We start from the raw sequence: 24813 nt of genomic DNA, 5'->3' as shown, positions 1-24813 counted from the left end.
CATGGCGAATCAGGCTCATTGAATACCGGTGTGTACACACTTGTACAATCATGACTATATTACAATTTAGACTATCTGCATACAATTTAGACTATACAGTATAGTGCAGATCTGCACTATATAGTCTATGCAGCCAAGACTTTCTGGCTGCGATACGGGAGCACGCATCGGGATCGCAAGTGATAAAACCTGTGCGATCTGCAAGAGATCCAGATGAGATTTTGACTATATAGTCAAAATCTCATGCACATTGTTACAAGTGTGTACACACCATAAATTGTATGCAGATACTCTAAATTGTATACATAGTCTAATGCAGCCCACACACGCGCCGATGCCGGCGGTGCGATGCTGTACGATGGGGTGCGCGCTCCCGGGGCACCTCATCGTACAGTACAAAAAGTATGTGCTGCACATACTTTTTGTACTAGCTTTTTCTAGCACAGCATCGCATCGCATGCACATCGTATGCACAAGGCATACGATGCGATGCTATGTGTGCTAGTTAAGCCCACAACGCACGCTGGAATCGGTGCGTGTGTGGGCTGCATAAATTGTAATATAGTCTAAATTGTACAAGTGTGTACACACCTTAAGTCGGGATGCGGTCATCTATTAGAATGAACTTAGGTCTACAGTCATTAGGTCTACCCCACTAGGTCGACTGGCAGGAAGGTCGACCTGACTTAAGGTCGACATGGGCCAAGGTCAACATGACTTAAGGTCGAATTTGCATAAAGGTCGACATGAGGAAGGTCGACTGGTCATAAGGTCGACATGGGTTTTTCACTGTTTTTTGAGCCGACATGTGCCGACAGGCGGTATTTCATGCCCTACCATCCACTAGGGCGTGGTGGGAGAATAAAATAGTGTGCCGAGCGCAGCGAGGCACCGTGCCCGAAGCATTGCGAGCGAAGCGAGCGATGCGAGGGTCCGATTCTCATTGCCAACTGTGTCCATGTCGACTGTGTCGACATTCGGATAAAAAAACAGTGAAAAACCCATGTCGACCTTATGACCAGTCGACCTTCCTCATGTCGACCTTTATGCAAATTCGACCTTAAGTCATGTCGACCTTGGCCCATGTCGACCTTAATTCAGGTCGACCTTCCTGCCAGTCGACCTAGTGGGGTAGACCTAATGACTGTAGACCTAAATGCAGTCTGACGAATGATCCCATTCCCTTAAGTCAAACCCATCTATTTAGACACATAAATATAGTTGACTGTGTCTAGACCGACAGGAGCGTGGTTGACGGTCACATTGTCGAGTTTTTCATGTTTTTTTTTGGGGGGGGGGGGGGGGGGGTGGATATGTCAACATTGGTGGACGTGGGAACTGTAAGAACGCAGTGTCCCCTCGGGAGAACTCTCCCCTGTCTGCAGTGCACAGGTGGTGCTGGTGCCAGGCTGGCTGGTCTCCTGTCTCTCAGTCACACCTAGCAGGTGACTGGCACTGCTGTGGCAGGAACTAATGCAGATCTCCAGTATGTTGTACCCAGATGCACAGCAGCATGGGGCAGGGAGCTGTATATTGGGGAGGGGGGGGGGGGGGTGACAGGTAGCTTGCCCTTGCCACCTACCTTGCAGTCTCTCAGACAGGCAGAGGCCATCCTTGGCACCAGCAGGACCTTGCAGCATGTACTCAGTGTGTGTACAGTACAGTACAGTTGGTGGGTCAGGTGAGGTGTCAGATGTATCTGTGTGTATTACCCCATAGCCCAGCCCTTTGCTGGGAGGAGACCTGGGTGATTGTGAAACACTGGGAGGAGCGGAGGGAGGCTCCTTCTAATACCTGGCACAGGAGGAGCAGGATCACGTGATGTACTTCACCCGGACCACCACGTGACCTGCAGCCAAGCCAAGAAACGCGAGGCACGCACGCAGAGAGACGCCATAACATCACGCACCCTTCCTTATTGAGACAGAGAGGCGGGGAAGGGGGGAGGGTATTGCGTCTGTTTCACCCGCGACTCAGTGAGAGCGACCGAGGGCTGCTCAACTGCCTGCAACCGGGGTAAGTGATGATCGCTCGGCGGCCATCTTTGTTTCTGGAAAACGCCGGCTCAGGTAAAAGGCTGCCCACCAGGGTGACGAACTGGGGGCGTGGCTTTGCAAGGGGTGGATTTAGAGCTCGTGAAGCCTCGCCCTTAACACTAAGCCACGCCCATTAAACGAGTCTTTCAAGGATTTTTAAGTGTAAAGTGGGCGTGGCCTGTGACTGTGTTGATGGCTGGATCATAATATGCCTGAGGGCCTGTGGTGACAGGAGGGTGGCATTTGTTGCTGGGTATAATGCTTATAATGTTGGTGATAATAAAAAGTAAAATGTTCCTGGCTGTATTGGGCTGGCAGTGTTTTGTGGCACTGGGTCTGGCCCAGGTGATAATGCCAGGGTCACTTGCTTGTGGAGAGCAGATTGCCCTGATGCAAACACATCCACCTCCATTTGGTCGCAAGGAGATTATTTCTCCTGCCTTCCAGCCCAGACTGACTTTTTTTAGAGCCCACTGTCTCCCGAATTCAGGTCGGGCGATGACATCATATGACGCCACTCCTGAATCAGCCCCTTAGTACCTCACCTAAGATTTAAAAAATCTGTTGTTACAATGCCAGTGTCCCTCTCTACCAATGCCTTTCAACAGGTGTCTTCCTCAGGGCATAAGGAGAGTGTCCCCGATCTTATTTATACCCCTGTGTGGTCCATCACCCTAAAAGGGGCATGGTTCCCATTTTCTCGCATGATAAGATTTTTATAGCCACCATAATATCCCTACATTTCTCTGCAGCCAGATTTATGTGTAGTGAGGATTAATGCATCGTATATCCCTTTTCAGATGGACCTTGATGAATCCCACACTCCGAAAGGAATATTCGAGTGCCACCTGTGCAATTTAGCCGTCCCATATACGTACTTTGGCCAGAAGCCCCCAAACACGAAGTCTGTGATGTAAGTAAGACTGGGTGTAAAAAAAAAAAAATAGGGGGAGTCTTGGACCCCAATGCTGGGATATTTGATAGAAGAAAGTATAACCCTTTTCACCAGCAAAGAGGACACAATAAGCCCCAATATTGTTTTTTTATGTGACATCGGTTTGAAATCATTGACCAGCAGCTATTTAAACGTGATGAATCAAGAGAATTAGGATGTTCTCCATTGTATTGTATTGTATTGTATTTATTATAGTCTTCTGGAGGAATGCTACATAATGATGGATCCATTCACACCCGACAAAGAGAAGTTCCTCATCCTCGGCTCCCCGTGCAGTCTGTGTAAGAAGGTTGTCTGCGCGGACACGGTAAGCCTCCATTTGTTGGCGGTTATATCCTTTTCCTCCAGGCCAGTTGTGCAAGTAGCATACGGCCAATCCTTTATTCATTTAGGGAAAGGATTTGGCCACGGCTCTAGTTTCACCCGCATCCTTCGTTGCTCCTGTGCCAGACACCCTAGCAGTCCAGGTTATAAAGCCATCAATGCTTCTGCACAGTAGGTTTAATTAGTATTGCTGCCAGGTTCATTGCAGCATCTGTGCCCAAGCAGGAATATCCGTAAAAGCTGGAGGTTATTCAGTTAACGCCAAATGCAACCCGTGTTTCACAGGGATTTCTTTATGCAACTAAGCAGAACCAAAAAGAAATCCCTGATAACTGTCCTGTTTTTGGGTGCCATGCTCTTGTTAACTCATGGGTCTGGGAACGTATCTGGGACTGTTTTACTGCTCTAAAATAACAGGTGAGAAAGGGGCATCTCTAATTGAATAGTCCCAGGTGTTAAAGATTGAAAGCTACCTCCCATAATGCACCCCTGTTAAATGAACAGGCCTAAGTGAATTCCCCCTATGCTGTGTTAATGATGAGGAAGTATCATAAATGACATATATTGAGATTTGCAGTGGAAAGGCCGACAAAAGGGCTCACATGGAAGCGGTAATGGTTCCAGCCTCTTATCTCGTCTGGTTGAGGATTTATTACCAGCTTTAATTGTTTCATAAACCAAACAGAACAATAGGAGACATTCGTTCCGGTAGACTCAGGACACCCCCGGCAACCCCTCTTGATGGCTTCTTTTGTGTCCTGTCTGTTTAGGAATGCAGCCTCTTCTACTCCAAGCGGTTCTGTCTGCCCTGTGTCACCAAGAACAGAGACCGTTTCCCAGAGGAGATCCAACAGGACTTGGACAAGAGGAAAGGCAAAAGACAATGAGAAGGGTAAAAGGAGGATGGGTCATGTAGAGGAGGGTGGTCGACATAGTGTTCTTGGGTCATCGTTGGGAGAAGTCCAACATTACGCAATACCTAATGCTATGCCTACAAGACAGATGGACTTTACAAAATCCGATAACATTTTACATCAAGAGTTTTATGCACCAATGTTGTCTTTGGAACAAATACAGATTAATTTGTAAATCAGTGTAACATCGGCCATATTGGATTTAACGCAGGAAGCCGGCAGATACTCAAGGAGGAAACACTTTATTTAGTTAGGGGCTGCAATAATAACATCCCGCGTCTGAGATCCTGGTGTTTGAAGTTTTACGGACACAGCCTCATTTTTGTAAATATATTCGCTCAGATGTCTATTTTTCATTTACAATGACTTACAAAAACAAAATGTATATGAATAAACACGTTCTAAATATAAAACATCCCATGAAATGATATGGCAGAGCTACGCAGGTTGCCAAAATAAATTTATTTTTCAAAATGTTAAGGCAAAAACAGTACCTCGTAGTTACACGCAAGTCATACAGGACAGATTGATCTAACACCTAGGAGAAGGGCAGGAACCAAGAATTGACATTATTCGCTCTAACCTTTAAGACAGCCGCAGCGTTGTGCCGTGTCTTGTACATAAACACAGGATTTTATCTTGAGTTATTAGTGCATTAATATTCTTGTTTGATTATTATAATGTGCAATCTGCAGTCATTGTTTCTTTTACACAGAAAAGCAAATTACCGGGTCAAGAATTTCTACCTGGTAAGTTACTGAGAAACACGGGTATTTCTGTGTGAAAAGGTCAGCCTGGGGCTTCAACCCTGGTAAAAACCAGGATCGACGTCCCAGGAACTTCAACCCAGGTTGACAGTTTCATACAAGAAAAAGGCCCGCTTTGAACGTCAAATGTTTGACCCAAAAATGTGCTTTTCTGTGTGAAAAGGGTATTATTGTGAGAATATGATCAGAACAGATCACACCAATTTCAGAGACAACAGGGAACGCAGTCACAGCACCAAACTTCTACTCTCAGTAGATGCCAACGCTCGGTACCTCTGTACATTACCTTGAAAGCCTACAGACATGTCCTCAGACACTGCTGCACAAGTTGCGACAAATAGCCCTTCTCGAACGGCAAGCTCATGGGGATTCCAGCCGCACAGATAATCTCTCACTCACAATATGCATCTTATCTGCATAAATAAAACAACTGGGAGCAAACAAACTACTTTGCCAGATAACAAGGATCACTTGAACATTGGTGTGCTACTGAATCTGCTTAAAGGCTCCTATGCAGCTATTTCTCGGGCCAAGGTCCGTCTTGCTTTATCTGTGACTTTGTACGTGTATAAAAAATAATTTCTATGGAGCCCAGCATCTCTAATACAACGAGTAGTGTAAGATTGCATCTGTCATGCAAATAATATTCAAAAATGAAAGAACATTTCAGTCAGGATGAGCTTGCATTCTCCTCAATGCTGGTTCACAGAACAAAATGGCTGCCGTCTAAGTGGCTAGCCATTTTTATGAAAGCAAAATAGGCGATTCATATAGTACACTCACATGGGAAAACCTAAAAATTCATTCATCTATTAACAGGGAGAGAACAATTTGGGCATCAACTGGTTAATAGTCACATTTCAGCAATGTAGTTTGATCAGGAAATGTAGTTGGTTTTGCTAACCCTCGGCGAGAACATGGCCTGAGGTGTTCCGAGGAGGAGGTTTGGCTGCTATTGTCTGTTTTTGTTGCATTATCATCTACTCTAGGGGATTTTACAAACAGTTTATCAAATACTAGTTAAAAGGAAAATATTGAAATATTGAAAAATGAGAATCCTCACAAAATTGCAGCAGCTGTCACAACACACAACCTCAGCACACTTACACTTTGTAAAGGGAGTCTATAAATACCACCACCAGCTGAAGTCAGTCAGTCCTTCCCAGGGCCATGATTACCTAAGCTAGAAAGGTCCTGGTTTATGCCCTGAACCCCAACCCTCCCCCCCATCCCCTCCAAGTCACATATATAATGTATTCTAGAAAAACGGCTACACAAGTCACGCGCAATAAGAAATTGACCCCATTTTGTAGAACGGTGCGGGATGCCACCCCCTAAACTCTGCAGCATATCAACTTAGGAAAAAGAATTGCCATCAGCCGCATAGCAAGGGAAAAAAAATCTACTTAAATTTAATGACCCCATTGATTGATATGTCGGAATGAACAGATGCGTCAATTCCCGAATTTAAAATTGCTTGATATATTTAATCTTAAAAATAAAAAGCGATGAGTTTTATTCTGAGGTCATGTAAAGGACTTGTTCTAATGAGGAGCCTGCAATTAAAGGTTTACAGAAGTGCCCTCCTACATAATTCCTGCAGGTGTGGAAAAAAGCACCAGGTCCCGCGAGTCTCAGATAGCAGGACGCACCAGGACACTGATTTAATTTGATATGAAACACTTGGATATGTGTGTGCGACTGAGTCTCTGCATACGAAGTGCTGCAATGCAGACACCGCTGATTCCGCCCTACCCAATACAAGTTTAGTTGTGATCCACATGCAGACTCCGTCACACACAGATATACAAGTGTTGCATATGGATTTAAGCCGAACTGACGCCTGGCGAATCCTTGTCGCATCATATTGTGAATAAGACGCATTTTTGCCAATAAAAGAGGCATGAGGCTAGCGGAGGGGTACAGGACCCGCCAGCTAACTAACGTCTGGTATCTCACGCTGTGTAGCGCATTGAGGCTAGATGGAGGACACATCGTGTCTGCCTGCTGAAGCGCTACATGGTCCCAGTAAAAGTAATGGATTGTTTTGTGCTACTATAATACTACTCCATACTATAAGCAAGGTCTTATATTCCGCCTTAGTAAACCTTTACTCCTCCGCTAATGTTTAATTCTTTAAAACTGTCCGGTCCCTGCAGAACTCTGGACGCACAGCGCGTCTAAAGACAGTTTTGCGCACCCCAAAAGATTTGCACAAGTAATTTGGCCAGACAATGGCCATTATTCTGGTTCACTAGAAAAGGCAAATTCCTTCTCAAATGGACAAAACCATGCTGCACTGCAGGTGGGGAAGATGTAACATGTGCAGAGAGAATTAGATTTGGGTGAGTTATTTTGTTTCTGTGCAGGGTAAATACTGACTGCTTTATTTTTACACTGCAATATAGATCTCACTTTGAAGTAAACCCCACCCAAATCTAACTCTCTCTGCACATGTTACATCCCCTGTAGTGCACACGGTTTTGTCCATTTGAGAAGGAATTTGCCTTTGCGAGTGAACCAGAATAAGGGCCAATATCAGGCGGTCAGGTTGTCTCATGATCAATGCTTCCAGATTGTGCTGTGGGTCTTGCTAGGCCACTTCCCTGTGCACACACGTGAATTTGCAGGTCAGGCAAGGACTTCACACACACAGACCTATGGGCTAATTTACAGTTGCAAACAAAGCACACAGCTGGGAAAAACTATACAGCACTGCAGGTGGGGCAGATGCAACATGTGCAGACAGAGTTCTATTTGGGAGGGGGTTATGTTCAAACTGAAATCTAACTTGCAGTGTAAAAAATAAAGCTAACAGCTGGTGGCTACATGCAAAAGCAGCCAGTATTTACCCTGCACAGAAACATTATAAGACACCAAATTATATATTCATCTGCACACATTACATCTGCCCCACCTGCAGTACAACATGGTTTTGCCCAGTTGCGCGCTTTATCTCTGAAATCGGCACGAGTGTCTTATTTCCCTAAAACGTGCAACTGTCGTACGGTCACACCCCTTTAGGTTTGTAGGATTGCGAATGCCGCGGTTTAAAAACAATAATTATGGCAGATTGCAGACAAAATAGAAGACTGAATTTGGAATAGCAAAGATTAAGATAGGTATATATATATATATATATATATATATATATATATATATATATATATATATATATATATATATATATATATATATATACCTGATTTACAGATTCTCCTTTCAGAAGCAAAAACTCTCCTATGTTCTATAGGACTCAGTCTGCCGCACTCACCTATTCAATGCTGCAGTTAACAACAGTTAGGTGTCAGATCTGACTTTTTAAAAAGTCGGATCTCTTTGGTCAGAAACGCCCGGGGATTGTTGAATTCACTTTTTCGACAATCTGCGGCCGTTTTGCTGATTTCAGGACTTTCCGTCACTCGACAGCCGGAACACTGAATTCCGGCTGTCGAGTTACAGTCGGAAGAAACTAAAACGGCCCTGGATTCTGACTGTCAGGACGTTCCGACAGCCGGAAACTCGGATTGAATACCCCCAATATCTAGGTCAACAACACAAGCAAAGGCTTCCATGGAAAAAAGGCTGACACACGAAAGGCTGTTTTTCTTAATATTTTGGACTTTACTTTATCATCCACTTGGACGTGTGGCGAGTGCATGGACACACAAAAAAAAAAAAAAAAGGTAGAACCTCCCCCAAATCACGTTGACCTATTCATGTGTCTAATTCTTCCACGTAGATTTTTTACTTGTGTCGACCTTGTGCGTGTAGTCTTCCACCTGCCGACCCCGTCATCTGTGAGCTGTATCCCACCCGAACATCTCTACATTGTAATAACAAGAAAACTGAGCAAGTCCATTTTCATTTTTCGATACAGATTTTGACACATTTTTCTGACATATACGGTATGTCTCATGGAACAATCATCGCCTTGTTTCCCCCAAATCATAGTCACAGAAATCCGGTTGACATTTTATTGTAATAAAAAGAAATGGTCGCAGTTCCGACAAATCATGACGGGAATTCTCATTTCCTTCTGTTGTGTCTTTGTACAAAATGTATATTTATCATCGCTATTCCAGAGACTACGAGGTAAATTTACTAAGATGGGAGTCCTATTGAAGATGAGAGGTTTCCCATAGCAACCAATGAGAGTATCGATTATCTTCTAGAATGTGCTAAAAAAAACAAAAAACACTGACATTCCACCTTCAACAGAACTCCCATCTTAGTACATTTACCGCTACGTGGCTAGTAACACATTTGTGACCCTATAATATTTGTTTGTATCACATGATCCACACAGTAAATGAAAGCAGCAACTCAATAACGAGGCAGGAGCCAAACTTAAAAAATATATTTCTCTGTTGTAGAGGACAATAAAATATAAAACAGTTGCTTCCTGGAAGTAGGGGGAAGAATTTCCCTTTGCTACTTGGAAGTAAAACAATAAAGTTTTGTTGAGACGGAACTCTAAAAAAAAAAAAAAAAAAAAAGTTACAGCTATCAAACGATTGTGCACCCAAAAAAAAAATCTGTTGTTGTAGAAAGTATTTAAACCTCAACCATACTCTATAAGCAGCCTTTATATAGGATAAAACATAACATATACATCATATACTTCCAGATCAGGTGCGGCTTACACAATAATCCTCCGAAAAACATTTAGCGCCTGACTCCAAGCAGCAAGTAATGCGAACGCCGCAATGTCGTCTGGAAGCTGCAACAGGATTGTGACTATCCGCCCGTATTTTCAGTGGTGTGCATGTGTCAACGCATCGCCCCCTCCCTACCTACGTTGCAAGCCGCCATTGCAAACATTTGGGTTTTGCCTCCCACCGGTTAGATGCAGGCAGGCAGACTTAATTTAGCAGTCCACAATGCACATAAGACTAGTAACTTTTGCTACGTGTCCATGACACCCATAGACTGGGTCTCTACATGTGATCGCATTGTTGCAGTCCAGTTTCCACCCAGAAACGCCAATTTAGCGGTTGTGGCAGATATGCACACCACTCAGCGGCCTTGTTCGGATTTGTTTATAAACCCAGTGGTTTATATACAAATTGATGGTGTGGGATCTGCGCAGGCACAAGACCCATTCCGCGTACGTGCAAATGGGTCTTGCGACATCGCCAAGTTGAGTTGGCATCCAGAACTGTTCAACAAAATGGGGTCATGTCATCCCCATTTATAAATGTAGCGGCTCCATGGTCTGGGTCATCTGACGTAGACTTCCAGGACCTGGGTGTCCGGGTGAGACCGCCGGCAGGGGTAAGCTTCAGCATACACAGGCTGGTGGGGCATAAAAACATTGCAAATCACGACCGATGGTCACGATGGTGATTAGAGCTTGCATTCTCAGACAGCACTTGGACCTGGCAGATGTTTGTAGGCATAATCTATCTCCTACAGACTCCAACTGCTGCATTTGTATTTTAAGTACATGGGATTGCTGAGTCGCTTCCTTGCAGCTGTACAATTCCTTTCAAACAAGGCCCTAAGACCGTACGTCCGCTGAATACTTCAACAAAAAAACATTCTGCACAATAACAGGCAGACACCTGCGCAGACATAATTAATTTCACAACCTCAAAAGCAATACACCCCTGCAACATAAAACGAAAGGGATTCAAGGACGTTCGACAAAGCCAAAAAGTTGTTGAAAATCCTCGAGTGTTCGGCTAAATCCCAAACTGAACCCGGAAATCAGTGCATTCCTAATAGCGTCGAAATTCCTTTCATTAGTAAAAAAGAAAAAACACATGAATTCTAATTACTTTGTTACAATGCCCCGCTCTTCCTCCTATATATAACTTTATATACAATATATAAACAAATACCATTGTTTTCTTAATGCCATATCTCTGCCTACAAATAGTCATAACCATGAAAAATGCAGTTTCCAGGGCTTTTGAAATGATATACTCTAAGAATTATATGTATTTAAAAAAAAACCCAACTCAGCAGCCCATAAGCTAATGGTGGACACTCACCACACTGATGAAATCTGATTGGCTCAGAATAGCCTTCAAACGCTGCAACCGCAGGTCTGCACAGGTTTATCAAACCAATATTTTCCATGTATCTAGTTAGGAACTATGGACCAATTTGCATGTCTCTACCCACAATAATGGATAGTTTGCATGTCTCCACCCACAATCCACAGGGAGGTTTACGGGATTGTGCCAACCGATGAACGCACCCAGTGCGACAAGAAGCACCCAGTGCCTTTTGTCATCTCTAGAAGATTCTAACATCTAACTGAGGAAACCTAAAGTGAGGTGTTTTTAATTAGAATCGAACACCAAAAGTTAACTTTTAGGGCTGTAAGTGTAAAACGAGCCGTTAGATCATGTTGTTAAAGAAGGTTCTTTTAGAACAACTATACTGAAATGAAAAAGCAGGATAAAAAAAAATTCTATATATACTGTATATCCCTGAGAGAGAAAAAAAACATAAAGCATTAACTAAAATCACCAACTGTGGACCAGGACATAAAGGGTCAATTCTCCGCCATGTGCCGCCATATCAGGCAGCGAAAATTACCGCTTATTACGGTAAGTCGCCTTCGCTCTTTTTTTTTTCCTCATCTCTATGGAGCAAGAGGAAAGATGAGCAGGGGATGCTACGTCAACGGGGGAGTGCCATTATGACCGGTCCAGGGGCACACAGCGGAGAATTGAATTACCCCTACAATGTAACAATAGGGACTATGGGGCAGATGTATTAAGCCTGGTGAAGTGATAAAGTGGAGATAAAGTAGAAGGTGATAATACACCAGCCAATCAGCTGTGTTTGAAAAAGGACAGTTAGGAGTTGGTTGGTTGGATGGTGCAGGATCACCTTCCACTTTATCACTTCACCAGACTTAATACATCTGCCCCATGTACTAAACTGTGGACAGAGAGCGAGAGATCAAAGATATAAATTACCAGCCAATCAGTTCCCAACTTTCATGTTACAGGCTTTTGTGTTTGGAACCTGACAGTTAGGGGCTGGTTGATGGTACACAGTGGGGCAGATGTATTAAGCCTGGTGAAGTGATAAAGTGTAAGGTCATAAAGCACCAGCCAATCAGCTGTGTTTGACATATAACAGTTAGGAGTTGATTGGCTGCTGCTTTATCACCTCCCACTTTTTCACCACTTTATCACTTCCCCCGGCTTAAAACATCTATCCTCTTGATCTCTCACTAAAGCTTGTAACTGGCAGTAAGCACGGCTCCTTCTGTGTCCTAAAGGCTTACAAAATGATATTATTTTGTACATCGGAGTACCTCACAAATATATATATATTTTTGTATCTCTGTATCTTTTTATAAATCTCCACTATAATAATATAGTTTTCTATTTCTTGCTAGTGTTAGGAAGCCTGAAAAGAACTTCAGATCTAGCTCCCCATTTTGGGGAGGTATAATTTTATAAAGCCTCAGTAGAGCGTCCAAATCCACCATCGTGTGCTCCGATAGAGCCAGTCACTATGGCCCAGGCTGTACACGTTATGGTTTCTACATTAGGAACATCTTGACCGTAGAGCGATTAATTTAAATCCAATTCAACGTAACCATCGCTACTTGCATCCAGGAGGAACATGAGAGATTGGCATGTTCACTGTAGCGCCTTCCTGAATTAGGTTGGACGGCGGCGATCTACAGTAACAGCAGACAGAGATGCGCAAGTGAGCGATATCCGGAAGCTTCGACAATCCACAATAAAGGAAGGCGGAGTTTACGTATATCTCCACAGCTCGAGTGTCCCGAATGTGGCGCTGTACCGTGACACCGAGGACTTTGTCCCTCCCACCAAGAGGCCAACCTGAGATATCCTGAATTAAAATTCTTTCAAACCCGGTAAAGGGTTCTCAGACAGGAGAAGTATTTGTGGAGGTTTTTTGTTCTAAAAATCTTGTAAAACCATACATTTTATCTTAGTTCTATAAATATAACGAGGAAGACGGTTGACTGTTGTGTAGTGTGTAAGGTTCCAGAAGACACAAATCTTAAAACCAAGTGGAAATATTTGTCCTTTTTTTTTCCACCGGCAAAGGAGAAGGCACAGACGCTTTGAACCAAACTCGTCATGGGTTGAAAATATATATACATATATATATCTTCTATATATATTTGCTCCCATCTAAAAACACAACCCTGAAAAAATAGCTTCTGTCCCTCAGTACATGTCCCTGTAGATCTCTTGGAGCAGCGGATGGAGGGATGCATCTGTTTCGGTCTTCTTAATAGTCTGCACCAGGAGGGCGTGCTCGGTCACCAGCTGCCTCAGGTCGGCCATTTTCTGTAGGAGCTTGGGGAAGAGGAAGCAGTCATCCGGGTGGTTGGATTGGAGGTGGAGCTTTAGAACATGGACAATGTTCTCCTGCATCTTCTCAATGCTGGGTACGTTCACCAGGCCGGGGCGGTCTGTAGGGACACGTTAGGAGACAGTGGGTACGGGACTAAAAAAAGTGCATGGATCGGTCTCACAACTTGACGAATGGCTACCAAGTAACCAAGGAACATAGTGACACCATGACAACACTATGGAACCTTAGTGGCTTGTCCATTTTGTAGGAACAGAATATAAATATCCCATATACAACTGCAAACGTCCAAATTATTTTAGTCAAAAGGCACCAACATGTCCAAACACTATATATCATAATACATAGGGCAGCAAGGACGGTGTAATGGTTAGCATTACTGCCTCACAGCGCTGAGGTCATGGGTTCTATTCCCACCATGTGTTATATATACGGGGCAGTACGGATGGTGTAATGGTTACATTACTGCCTCACAGTGCTGAGGTCATGGGTTCTATTCCCACCATGTGTTATATATACGGGGCAGCACAGATGGTGTAATGGTTAGCATTACTGCCTCACAGCGCTGAGGTCATGGGTTCTATTCCCACCATGTGTTATATATACGGGGCAGCACAGATGGTGTAATGGTTAGCATTACTGCCTCACAGCACTGAGGTCATGGGTTCTATTCCCACCATGTGTTATATATACGGGGCAGCACAGATGGTGTAATGGTTAGCATTACTGCCTCACAGCACTGAGGTCATGGGTTCTATTCCCACCATGTGTTATATATACGGGGCAGTACGGATGTGTAATGGTTAGCATTACTGCCTCACAGCACTGAGGTCATGGGTTCTATTCCCACCATGTGTTATATATACGGGGCAGTACCATACCTCCCAACTGTCACGATTTTAGAGGGACAGTCCCGATTTTCGGGTCCTGTCCCACCCGCGGCAGGCATTGTCCCGCTGCGAGGGGTGGCAGTTGGGAGACCCCCCAATCTAGTAGAATAGACGCTGTGCGCATGCGCACAGCGTCTATTCTCGTATGAAAATGAGGTCGCGGCTAATTAGCATACGCCCTCATTTGCATACGCCCCGCCCCCTTTTGGGGCGCTCGCGCGGCTTCGCCGCGTGAGTGTCCCTATTTCATCCGGACACAAGTTGGGAGGTATGCAGTACGGATGGTGTAATGGTTAGCATTACTGCCTCACATCGCTGAGGTCATGGGTTCAATTCCCACCATGGCCCTAACTGTGCAGAGTTTGTATATTCTCCCAGTGCTTGCGTGGGTTTCCTCCGGGTGCTCCGGTTTCCTCCCACAATCCAAAAATATACTGGTAGGCTAATTGGCTCACAACAAAAAAATTAACCCTAGACAGGGACAGGGAATATGTGTGCGCTATATAAATAACTGGTAATAATAAATAACAATGTAATCATAATGCATATGTACAACACATGGAAATGCCATATCCCAAGAGAAAATCTAAGCCAGTGAGAATTATTCTAACAATTCTCTATTTGAGCATGTACATTACATAACTATCATTGTTCAATGGGCCTTTTGTCACACCTGTCCATGCTACACTGGAATAAGACACCAGGGGGCGACATTTCACTTATCTAGTCCAGGTAATCATTTATAGTGGAAAGATTACATGTTTATAACACCCTTTTTCCACCAAAAATCCCAGGTCTGACCTGGGCAATACAACACAGTGTCACAGGTGCTTTAATGCACATTATTATTATTATTATAATTTTATTTATAAGGCGCCACAAGTGTTTCGCAGCGCCGTACAAAGGAACAATACAGGGAAACAAAACTTGGCATAACATTGAATAAATAACAAAAATACAGTACAAATAAAGAGTGCCACAGATCAATACACATTACAGCTTGGATATAAGTAGTGAGGACTCAATCAACATACAACTAGAGGCTTGAGGCCAATGATGGAGAGGAGTATGCAGATGAAGATGGTCACTGAGTGTTGGAGTAAAGGAGAGCTGTGAGTGAAATGTGAAGAGAAGTGGGCTTTGACAACAGGAGGGAAGAGGGCCCTGCTCAGAGGAGCTTACAATCTAGTAGGAAGGGGAGACAGACAGATTACAAGAGGTGCAAGCGAGGGGGTGGTGGTTAGATAGCAGGATGTAAACAGGCAAGGGGTCGGAGAACCAGCTGGTTTATGCAGTGGAAGGGTACGCTTTGATGAATAGGTGAGTTTTCAGTGCCCGTTTGAAGCTTTGCAAGGTCGGGGAGAGTCTAATGAAGCGAGGGAGTGCGTTCCACTGAAGGGGTGCAGCACGGGCAAAGTCCTGTACTCTAGCATGGGAAGCAGTGATCAGGGTGGAGGAGAGACGACAGTCGTCAGCTGACCGTAGAGGGCGGGAGGGTGTATGAATGGAGATGAGGTTAGAGATATATGGAGCAATGGAATTAGAGATGGCCCTGTATGTGAGTGTGAGGTGTTTGAAGAGGATTCTGTAGGGGAATGGAAGCCAGTGCAGATTTTGTTGAAGGGGAGTAGCAGAATTAGAGCGGCGGGAGAGGAAGATAAGCCTGGCTGCAGCATTGAGGACAGATTGGAGAGGAGCTAGTTGGGATTGAGCAAGGCCGGTGAGAAGAGCATTACAGTAGTCAAGCCGTGAGATGACCAATGAGTGGATGATCAGCTTAGTTGCACTCTGTGAGAGAAAGGGCCTGATGCGAGCAATGTTGCGTAACTGGAACCGGCAAGAATGGGCCAGCGTTTGGATGTGGGGTGCAAAGGAGAGGGAGGAGTCAAGAGTGACACCCAGACAGCGGAGTTGGGGAACAGGGGAGATGATGGTGTTGTTAACAGTGATAGAGATATTAGTAGGGGGCATAGCTCTGGGTGGGGGAAAGATAATAAGTTCGGTTTTGTCCATATTCAGCTTCAGAAATCGCTCAGACATCCAGGTAGAGATGGCAGCGAGGCAGTTGGAAACTTGAGAGAAAACAGTGGGGGACAGATCAGGAGAGGAGAGGTAGATTTGGGTGTCATCTGCATAGAGGTGATATTGGAAGCCAAAGGAGTTAATGAGTGCACCCAGAGAGGAGGTGTACAGAGAGAACAGAATGGGGCCAAGGACGGAACCCTGAGGGACCCCGACAGGAAGGATAGAAGGTGGTGAGGTAGAGCCAGAGGCAGAGATTGAGAAGGAACGGTTGAAGAGGTAAGAGGAAAACCAGTTGAAGACTGTGCCAGAGAGGCCAATGTTTTGGAGTGTGTGGAGGAGGAGAGGGTGATCCACAGTGTCAAAGGCAGCAGATAGGTCCAAAAGGATAAGCAGGGAGAAGTGACCCTTGGATTTGGCTGACAGCAGGTCATTGGTGACTTTCACTAGGGCAGTCTCAGTGGAATGAAGTGGGCGAAAGCCAGATTGAAGGGGATCTAGGATGGAGTGGTCAGACAGGTAGCTGGTGAGACGCCTGTAAACCAGCCGTTCTAGTATTTTAGAGGCAAATGGGAGAAGAGAGATAGGGCGGTAGCTTGTGGGAGAAAAAGGGTCCAGGTTAGGTTTTTTAAGAATAGGCGAGACCAGAGCGTGTTTGAAGGGTGAGGGAAAGATGCCAGTAGAAAGAGATAGGTTAAAGAGGTGAGCAAGGTGGGAGCAGCCAGTGGGGGAGAGGGAACTGAGGAGACGGGAGGGGAGAGGGTCCAAGGGACAGGTAGAGGGGGGAGAGGATGAGATGAGGGAGCGGACTTCCTCAGCTGTAGTAGGGCAGAAGGATGACAGAGTGGGGTAGTTGGTAGGGGAGGATGATTGGGGTGGGTGGGCAGCAGAGGGGGTATGGAAGGAGATATCATGTCGGATTACCTCAATTTTAGAGAGGAAGAAGGAGGCAAAGTCAGTGGCAGTGAGGGATGAAGGGAGGAGGGGTGGTGCAGGGCGAAGTAGAGTGTTGAAAGTTTCAAAGAGACGTCGGGGATTGGAGGAATGGGAAGAGATGAGAGATTTGAAGAAAGATTGTTTGGTATAGGAGAGAGCAGCGCTGTAGGAGGAGAGAATAAACTTGAAATGGAGGAAGTCTTCCAGAGAGTGAGATTTCCTCCAGAGGCGTTCAGCAGAGCGTGCACATTTTTGCAAGAAACGAGTTATTTTGTTGTGCCAGGGTTGTGGTTTAGAGCGTCGAAGGGGAACAGTGTGGAGGGGGGCTACAGAGTCGAGAGCAGAGGTGAGAGAAGAGTAATAGAAAGAGGCAGCCTGGTTGGGGCAAGTCATGGTTGAGAGAGGAGAGAGGAAAGTCTCCAGGGAAGACAGGACAGTGGGGTTAAGAGACCCGAGGTTACGTCTGGTGACTGTGGGTCTGGGCAATGAGGGGAGAGGGGAGGATGAGAGGGTGAAAGAGAGCAGATTGTGGTCTGAGAGTGGGAAGGAAGAATTAGAGAAATCAGAGAGATTACAATGGTGGGTGAAGACTAGGTCAAGGGAGTGTCCGAGATTATGAGTGGGGGTGGAGGTCCATTGAGAAAGTCCAAAGGAGGTGGTAAGGTCAAGAAGGTTAGAGGAGGCAGCATTATTGATATCAATAGGAATGTTAAAGTCACCGAGGATGATAGAGGGGAGGTCAGAGGCGAGAAAGTGTGGAAGCCACGCAGCAAAGTTATCAAGGAAAGGGGAGCAGGGGCCAGGGGGGCGGTAGATTACAGCCACAAGGAGGTGAATGGGGTAGAAGAGGCGGATAGTGTGTACCTCAAAGGTGGAGAATGTGAGGGAGGGCTCAGGTGGGATGGCGCGGAAGGTGCAGTTGGGGGAGAGGAGGATGCCCACTCCTCCACCCTGGCGGCCATCCGGTCTGACCGAGTGTGTGAAGGAGAGGCCTCCATAAGAGAGGGCAGCAGGGGAGGTAGTGTCAGATGCGGACAGCCAGGTTTCAGTGATGGCAAGAAGGTTAAAAAAGTGGGAGATAAAGAGGTCGTGGATAGTTGGGAGCTTGTTGCAGACTGATCTAGCATTCCAGAGAGCACAGGAGAAAGGAAGGGAGGGGACAAGTGAGATAGTAATTAGGTTGTGAGGGTTGTGGGTGCGTGTGAAAGGTGTGGAGGTTGAGAGGGGGTGAGACCTGATAGCAAGGACTGGTATGGGACTGGATCTAGGAGCCATATTACTGTGTAAAGTTGATCAGAGTAGTGATATAGAATGAGGTTGGAGTGGCCTAGAATGGGTAGTGAGAGGGTGATATACTGGAAGCGTGGAGAGCCTACAGGAAGTATAGTTAATGTATAAGGGAGACAGAAGCAGTGTGTGACAGCATTTAGTTCAGCATGGAGATCAGTGTCCAGGTTGTCAGACTGTAGGTGATGCTGGGTCAGGAAACTCACTGCAGTATGTTGATTGCTGGGGTTGCAGATGGAGGACTAAGTGTTCTTTGTCCTCCTGTTTCCCTCCTGTTCATCTCCTGTATATCTCCTATGTTATATTACTAAAGTCATAGTATATATATTACATTCATATCACACACACACACACACACACACACACACACACACACACACACACACACACGGTAGTCCACTCTCTGTAAACATTAATAACTGCTGCTCTCGAACACTTCACAAGTGCAGCCGTTTTACTGATACTGGTTCTGATTGTTCGAGAGCCTACAATCATCCCGGGTCCAAACTCAGTTACATCGCGTTTTTTGCCCATTTCTTCGCAAGCAACACAGTGCAATTGATGCTTCAGTCGTCCTCAATTCCCTTTTTATAGCTATCTCGCCCTCTAGCTGCAACAACGTGAAGTTATGGCCGATCTGCGTATAAGTGTCAAGTGGTCATAATAATTTGGTCAATCAGGGTAGATAGATAGATAGATATAAGGGGTTGCAGGCTCCTTGCTCAGGGGGAGAAAAATCTTTTTATTGCGGGGTGAATCGGTGCAGTGGAGGCACAGAGTCTCTGACCCTGTGCCCCTCCAAAAATGGCCACCACCGCAAAGGAGACAGACGCTAGAGATTCAGGAGTACTTCTAGTGTGTCTTCTCTGTGGCGACGGATATTTTTGGAGGGGCATAGGGCACCACCCCTCCCCCTCGCATTAAAGATCAATGGGTGTTAAAGTGCTGCGGCTTTAACACAATAATGCGCCCAGCACTAATAAAATTATATATATATATATATATATATATATATATATATATATATATATATATATATATATACATACATACATACATACATACATACACACACACACACATATACACACACACACACACAAATACAGGGACTCAACACTCACCATAATGAACTAACTCACCTTAGTATACAATCAAATAAATAATGAGGTTTTAGTTCATGAATTGATCAATGGATTTAAGCTTGCAGCCCATCGCCAAGGGACCCCATTTAACTGCAAGTCCTACACTAACAATTGTCTCTCAAGAGCCTGGCAGCTGCTGACACATCATAGCTAAAGTGGACGTGTGTTTTTTTTTGTTTCCTGGTTTAAAGCTCACCTGCCAAGTGCCTTATGGCTTTTAAAGAGGCAGTCACCTAACACAACACCTGACTTAGAATTAGCTCATCGATGGGCTGCAAGCTTAAATGCATTGATCAATTCATGAACTAAAACCCCATTATTTATTTGATTAATTGTATACTAAGAAGAGTTAGTTCATTATGGAGAGTGTTGAGTCCCTGTATTTGTAATTATTAGAGCATGTGGTTACAGGCCACTTCACCCCAACCTGGGAAGGGTGCCGGACGGGTTCCCGACAGTCGGGATCCCGACAGTCATTTACCCGACGTCGGGATCCCGACAGTCATTTACCCGACGTCGGGATCCCGACTGTCAAAACGCCGACAGCCGGGTGCCCGACGGCCACCCACTATTTTCCCTCGTGGGGGTCCACGACCCCCATAGAGGGAGAACAGAATAGAGCCACCCGCAGCGTGGCGAGCGCAGCGAGCCTGCAAGGGGCTTTTTTGCGCTCGCCATGCTGTCTGACTCCGGCCAGTCTGGATCCCGACGTCGGTATAATGACTGTCCGGATCCCGACTGTCGGAGTCGCATACCACACCCCCTGGGAATGGCGAGTGCTGCTTGCACCCCATTCGCAGGGATGGCGAGTGTTGTGGTACTCTGTATCTATATCTATCTATATATTATATTTTATTGGAATGATTGTGGCTATGTAAAAGTAGCAATATTAACTGTAGATTTAAATATACTCATTACCGTCTTTTAAAAAAAAATGGTTATTAGCAGGCAGCTGTTACTGTGTAATATGTGTTGTGTAATGTAAAATGGAGGACAGGTGAAGGCCCACCCCACATCTCTGGCACACATGACGTCATGACCTCACACAACAAGAGTCGTCCTCTGCCGTTGGGCCTCCTCCCAGACTCTGCGTCACACGCTTCACATTACTGCCACCAACGATGAGAGAGACAAATGTTGTGCAGCCTCCCAACTGTACAGTCACGGCCCCCTACATGTACCTCCACCAGACCTTGAACTTAAATTTGAAAAAAAAACTATGTCCATGTAAATGTTCCTGTTTGGGAATTAATCAGGTGCATTCATCAATCCAGCACCGGAGATCCCGCCCACCAAGCTCCACCCCAAATACCATCGCCCTCTGCACAAAGAAATACTTACCACCACAACAAATGAGGGCCGCAACAAACAGGGATATATCGCTATCGTCCAGTTCCAAAGCGTTGAACTTCATGGCAAACTCAAACTTAGGTTCCATCATGTCCCCGATGGGCTTCCGTAGACTCTTCAAGAACTCCCGGGTAATGAAACCGTTCCCATAAGCCACCAGCATCCCGTCTTTGTTCATGACGGAAGCCAGCATGGCGAACATGGCTTCGTAGACTCCGTACTTTAATAAAGTAACCTGGTCGTTTAGGTCCAGTTCAGTAAAGCCCGGGATGGACTTGGCAAACTCCGTGAGTTCGGTGACCGTTTCCACCGACGTGCACTGGCAGCAATGGAAGATGCGCACTTCGGCCTCCTTGTTCTGTATGCCATTGGCCACTAGCTTGGCGACCAGCGTCTTCTCCGCCATACATAACGTTTCCATGTCGTGTATGACGAACGGCTGCAAAGACAAACAGATGGATTGAAACACTCATGCCGACCTTTTTGACTGTGGACCTAGCCATTGTTTACCTAATGCTCGTGTCAACCTTCCAACACTACATACTGACATACATATTCTAAAACGATACTCAACCTGTGCACTGGTTTCCTCCGGTCCCCCCTCGACTTATTTAAATACGACCTTCCAACCCTGGAGACCTATTTCATGTGTTGACCATAGGCCACGTCATCCTTTAGCGGTCGACACAATGCATGTCAGCCATACTGGGAACTCACTGTAGAGCCCATACACACTAGAAGATAAAGTGAAAGATATATAGCCCATTCTAAACGATATCTTTCACAATATCATCTAGTGCAGGCATGTCCAACCTGCGGCCCTCCAGCTGTTGTGAAACAACAAGTCCCATCATGCCTTGCCACAGTTTTGCTATTAGGGAATGCTAAAACTGTGGCAAGGCATGCTGGGATGTTTAGTTTCACAACAGCTGGAGGGCTGCAGGTTGGACATACCTGATCTAGTGTGTACACGATGCGGACTCCCCCATTAACGATGCGTGCTCCCCCGCGTCAATGATGACTGATATCTACCAAACACGCAAGTCCATTTGTCAATATAGCCAAAAATCCCACATGTTTAACAGGCCCCACACTGAACGAGATCGGCTGCAGATATCGTTCAGTGTGGACGCATAATATCGGCCCGTGCCAGCTATGGTTGACTATATAAGCCGGGGCCCCCTCAGCTTTTGCCCAGTGCAGGAACAGACTATAAATGCAGCCTGGATCTCTATAACACCTGGGCAGCGGAGGGTTAACCCGAATCACGGCGCAGAGAGGTGAATAAGTTTACTCACAAACTCCTCACTTGTACTTTGTATATTGACTCTCTGTATTTATTAACCAGGCAGCAATTGCTACACTAGACTTTTTGCTTTAACAGTTTAGAAACAGAGGTCAACGTACCATCAGTCGTCGTTGACAGGTCGACATATGACCATGTCGATCTTAAGCTTGTATCGACCTTCTGTCAATGGCAACCTATGGTAAGTTGAGCATTTCAAAGTGTCAACACAGATACTGTCGACCCAGGGGCCGCAGACCAAATTGTTTGTGGGGATTTTTTTCTGCACATTTTGTATTTGCTAAATCTCATCGCAGTGATTTCCTCGTCCTGTAAGAACGTCTTTGTCAGCCGGGACAGGGCCCAATAAACAGAGTTATTTGGTGGAGATCATCGGAAATAAATAGGTTGTAAATTTTAGGAACTGATCTAAACAGAATGAAATCTGTAGACAGACACGGAGGATGTGTTCCAGGCCGTATCGCAGCCGCGGGGAGCGGAGACGTGCCAGAAGCAGCAGCCTGTGCTGACTAACTATGACATGCAACTTCAGATGCTGGATGTCCGCTGAGATGCAGGAACAGGGACTCGCTAGTCTTCTTGTACAAGAATGCAATGTGCATCCGAGCGTGAATGAAAAATGCAACCAGAGGGTAAATGGAAAAATAAATAAATAAATTACATTTTGGTACTGTGGCAGAGATTGCTACAAATTTGCAATGCCACAGCAAGGGGAACAGGCCTGCAAATGCAGCTCCCTTCCCCCCTACAGGAAACAGGCCTAGATGCAGCTCCCTCCCTCCTACAGGAAACAGAACAGGCCTACAAATGCAGCTCCCTCTCCCCTACAGGAAACAGGAACAGGCCTACAAATGCAGCTCCCTCTCCCCTACAGGAAACAGGAACAGGCCTACAAATGCAGCTCCCTCTCCCCTACAGGAAACGGGAACAGGCCTGCAAATGCAGCTCCCTCTCCCCTACAGGAAACGGGAACAGGCCTGCAAATGCAGCTCCCTCTCCCCTACAGGAAACGGGAACAGGCCTACAACTGCAGCTCTCTTCCCCCTACAGGAGACGACAACAGGCCTGCATGCAGCTCCCACCCCCTACAGGAAACAGGAACAGGCCTCCAACTGCAGCTCCCACCATCTACAGGAAACAGGCACAGGCCTCCAACTGCAGCTCCTAACCCCTACAGGAAACGGGAACAGGCATGCAACTGCAGCTCCTAACCCCTACAGGAAACGGGAACAGGCATGCAACTGCAGCTCCTAACCCCTACAGGAAACGGGAACAGGCATGCAACTGCAGCTCCTAACCCCTACAGGAAACGGGAACAGGCCTGCAACTGCAGCTCCCACCCCCTACAGAAACGGGAACAGGCCTGCAACTGCAGCTCCCACCCCCTACAGAAACGGGAACAGGCCTGCAACTGCAGCTCCCACCCCCTACAGAAACGGGAACAGGCCTGCAACTGCAGCTCCCACCCCCTACAGGAAATGGGAACAGGCCTGCAACTGCAGCTCCCACCCCCTACAGAAAACGGGAACAGGCCTGCAACTGCAGCTCCCACCCCCTACAGAAACGGGAACAGGCCTGCAACTGCAGCTCCCACCCCCTACAGGAAATGGGAACAGGCCTGCAACTGCAGCTCCCACCCCCTATAGGAAACGGGAACAGGCCTGCAACTGCAGCTCCCACCCCCTACAGGAAACGGGAACAGGCCTCCAACTGCAGCTCCCACCCCCTACAGGAAACCGGAACATTCCTGCAAATGAAACCTCCTCCTGGCCTAAATCAGTATTTTAGCAAAAAAAAAAAAAAAACAACTTTAAATGTTCAAATCAATGAAACGCGTCAGTTGACCATATAGACATGGCAGGGGGAAATTATTACGCGATTTGCAGAAGTCTGCAATGCGCTCTGTAAAGGAAGTCTCCAGATACTAGACAACACTTGGTTTTATTTTAACACCTAAAATTATTCTTTTTTATCTTTATTTAACTGATGGCAGAAGAGGGGCTTTACAGATGTAGCAGATTTATTTAGGTTTCTAACATGGCACGAAGCCAACATGCCTAGATAACTGTACCTAGAAAGGGCTTATCTCAGTAAATGTTTATGGATGTGGTGCAGGGGGGGAGCACAGGGCTGCAGCTGGAGAGGAGCAGGACAAATAGCACCTGTCTCCATACAAAGACCAGTTCACAGAAGGTCACAGCGACCTTGAGAGCAACAAGTCATCGTTAACACTACTGAAATCTCCGGCTGAGGGAGAAAGGAAAAACACGTACTGGATTGCTGCCCTTCCCGGTGAGGATCGCTCTGGCTTTTACTTTGTTCATATTGAAGTTCTTCTGATAGGCTTCATGGATCAGCTTGGCCAGGGACAGCAGGTCCGCCATCTGGGTGTCCTTTGTGTCCTGGTCACACGTTAGGATCTCCGCCGTCAGTTTCGCTTTCTCCGAACGTGGCATCCTCCCGAAGCGAATGGCTGGAAAGACACAAGGTAAATAATGACCCGGAGAGTCTACGTCGCTTATGGTATGAATGGTTGACAGTGTCTAGGTGGACTGACAC

General features: G+C 45.9%; 3 protein-coding genes across 3 annotated transcripts in view; 1 reads left to right on the top strand and 2 right to left on the bottom strand.

Annotated features, from left to right (window-relative positions):
* Positions 1-1736, bottom strand: part of TTC38 (tetratricopeptide repeat domain 38) — a 28105-nt gene extending 26369 nt beyond the window's left edge. Inside the window, exon 1 of the mRNA XM_083181307.1 lies at positions 1583-1736. Coding sequence (XP_083037433.1) covers positions 1583-1612 — 30 coding nt within the window. The 5' untranslated portion in view covers positions 1613-1736. The remainder of the gene's footprint in view (positions 1-1582) is intronic.
* Positions 1737-1796: 60 nt separating this feature from the next.
* On the top strand, positions 1797-4642 carry CDPF1 (cysteine rich DPF motif domain containing 1). Its single transcript, XM_083181308.1, has 4 exons — positions 1797-2016; positions 2837-2949; positions 3187-3298; positions 4086-4642. The coding sequence occupies exons 2-4, from the start codon at positions 2837-2839 to the stop codon at positions 4200-4202; spliced, it is 342 nt and encodes a 113-aa protein (XP_083037434.1). The 5' UTR covers positions 1797-2016; the 3' UTR covers positions 4203-4642.
* A 4699-nt stretch (positions 4643-9341) lies between these two features.
* Positions 9342-24813, bottom strand: part of PPARA (peroxisome proliferator activated receptor alpha) — a 37882-nt gene continuing 22410 nt past the window's right edge. Inside the window, exons 6-8 of the mRNA XM_083181306.1 lie at positions 24528-24727; positions 20940-21387; positions 9342-13418 (exon numbers count right to left, since the gene is read on the bottom strand). Of these exons, the coding sequence (XP_083037432.1) occupies positions 13171-13418; positions 20940-21387; positions 24528-24727 (896 nt within the window). The 3' untranslated portion in view covers positions 9342-13170. The remainder of the gene's footprint in view (positions 13419-20939; positions 21388-24527; positions 24728-24813) is intronic.

This window comes from Crinia signifera, chromosome 4 (genome assembly GCF_055691185.1).
Source record: "Crinia signifera chromosome 4, ASM5569118v1, whole genome shotgun sequence".
Taxonomy (NCBI): Eukaryota; Metazoa; Chordata; class Amphibia; order Anura; family Myobatrachidae; genus Crinia; species Crinia signifera.
Note: the sequence above shows the minus strand (reverse complement) of the source record. Positions and strands in the feature narration are given on the sequence as shown.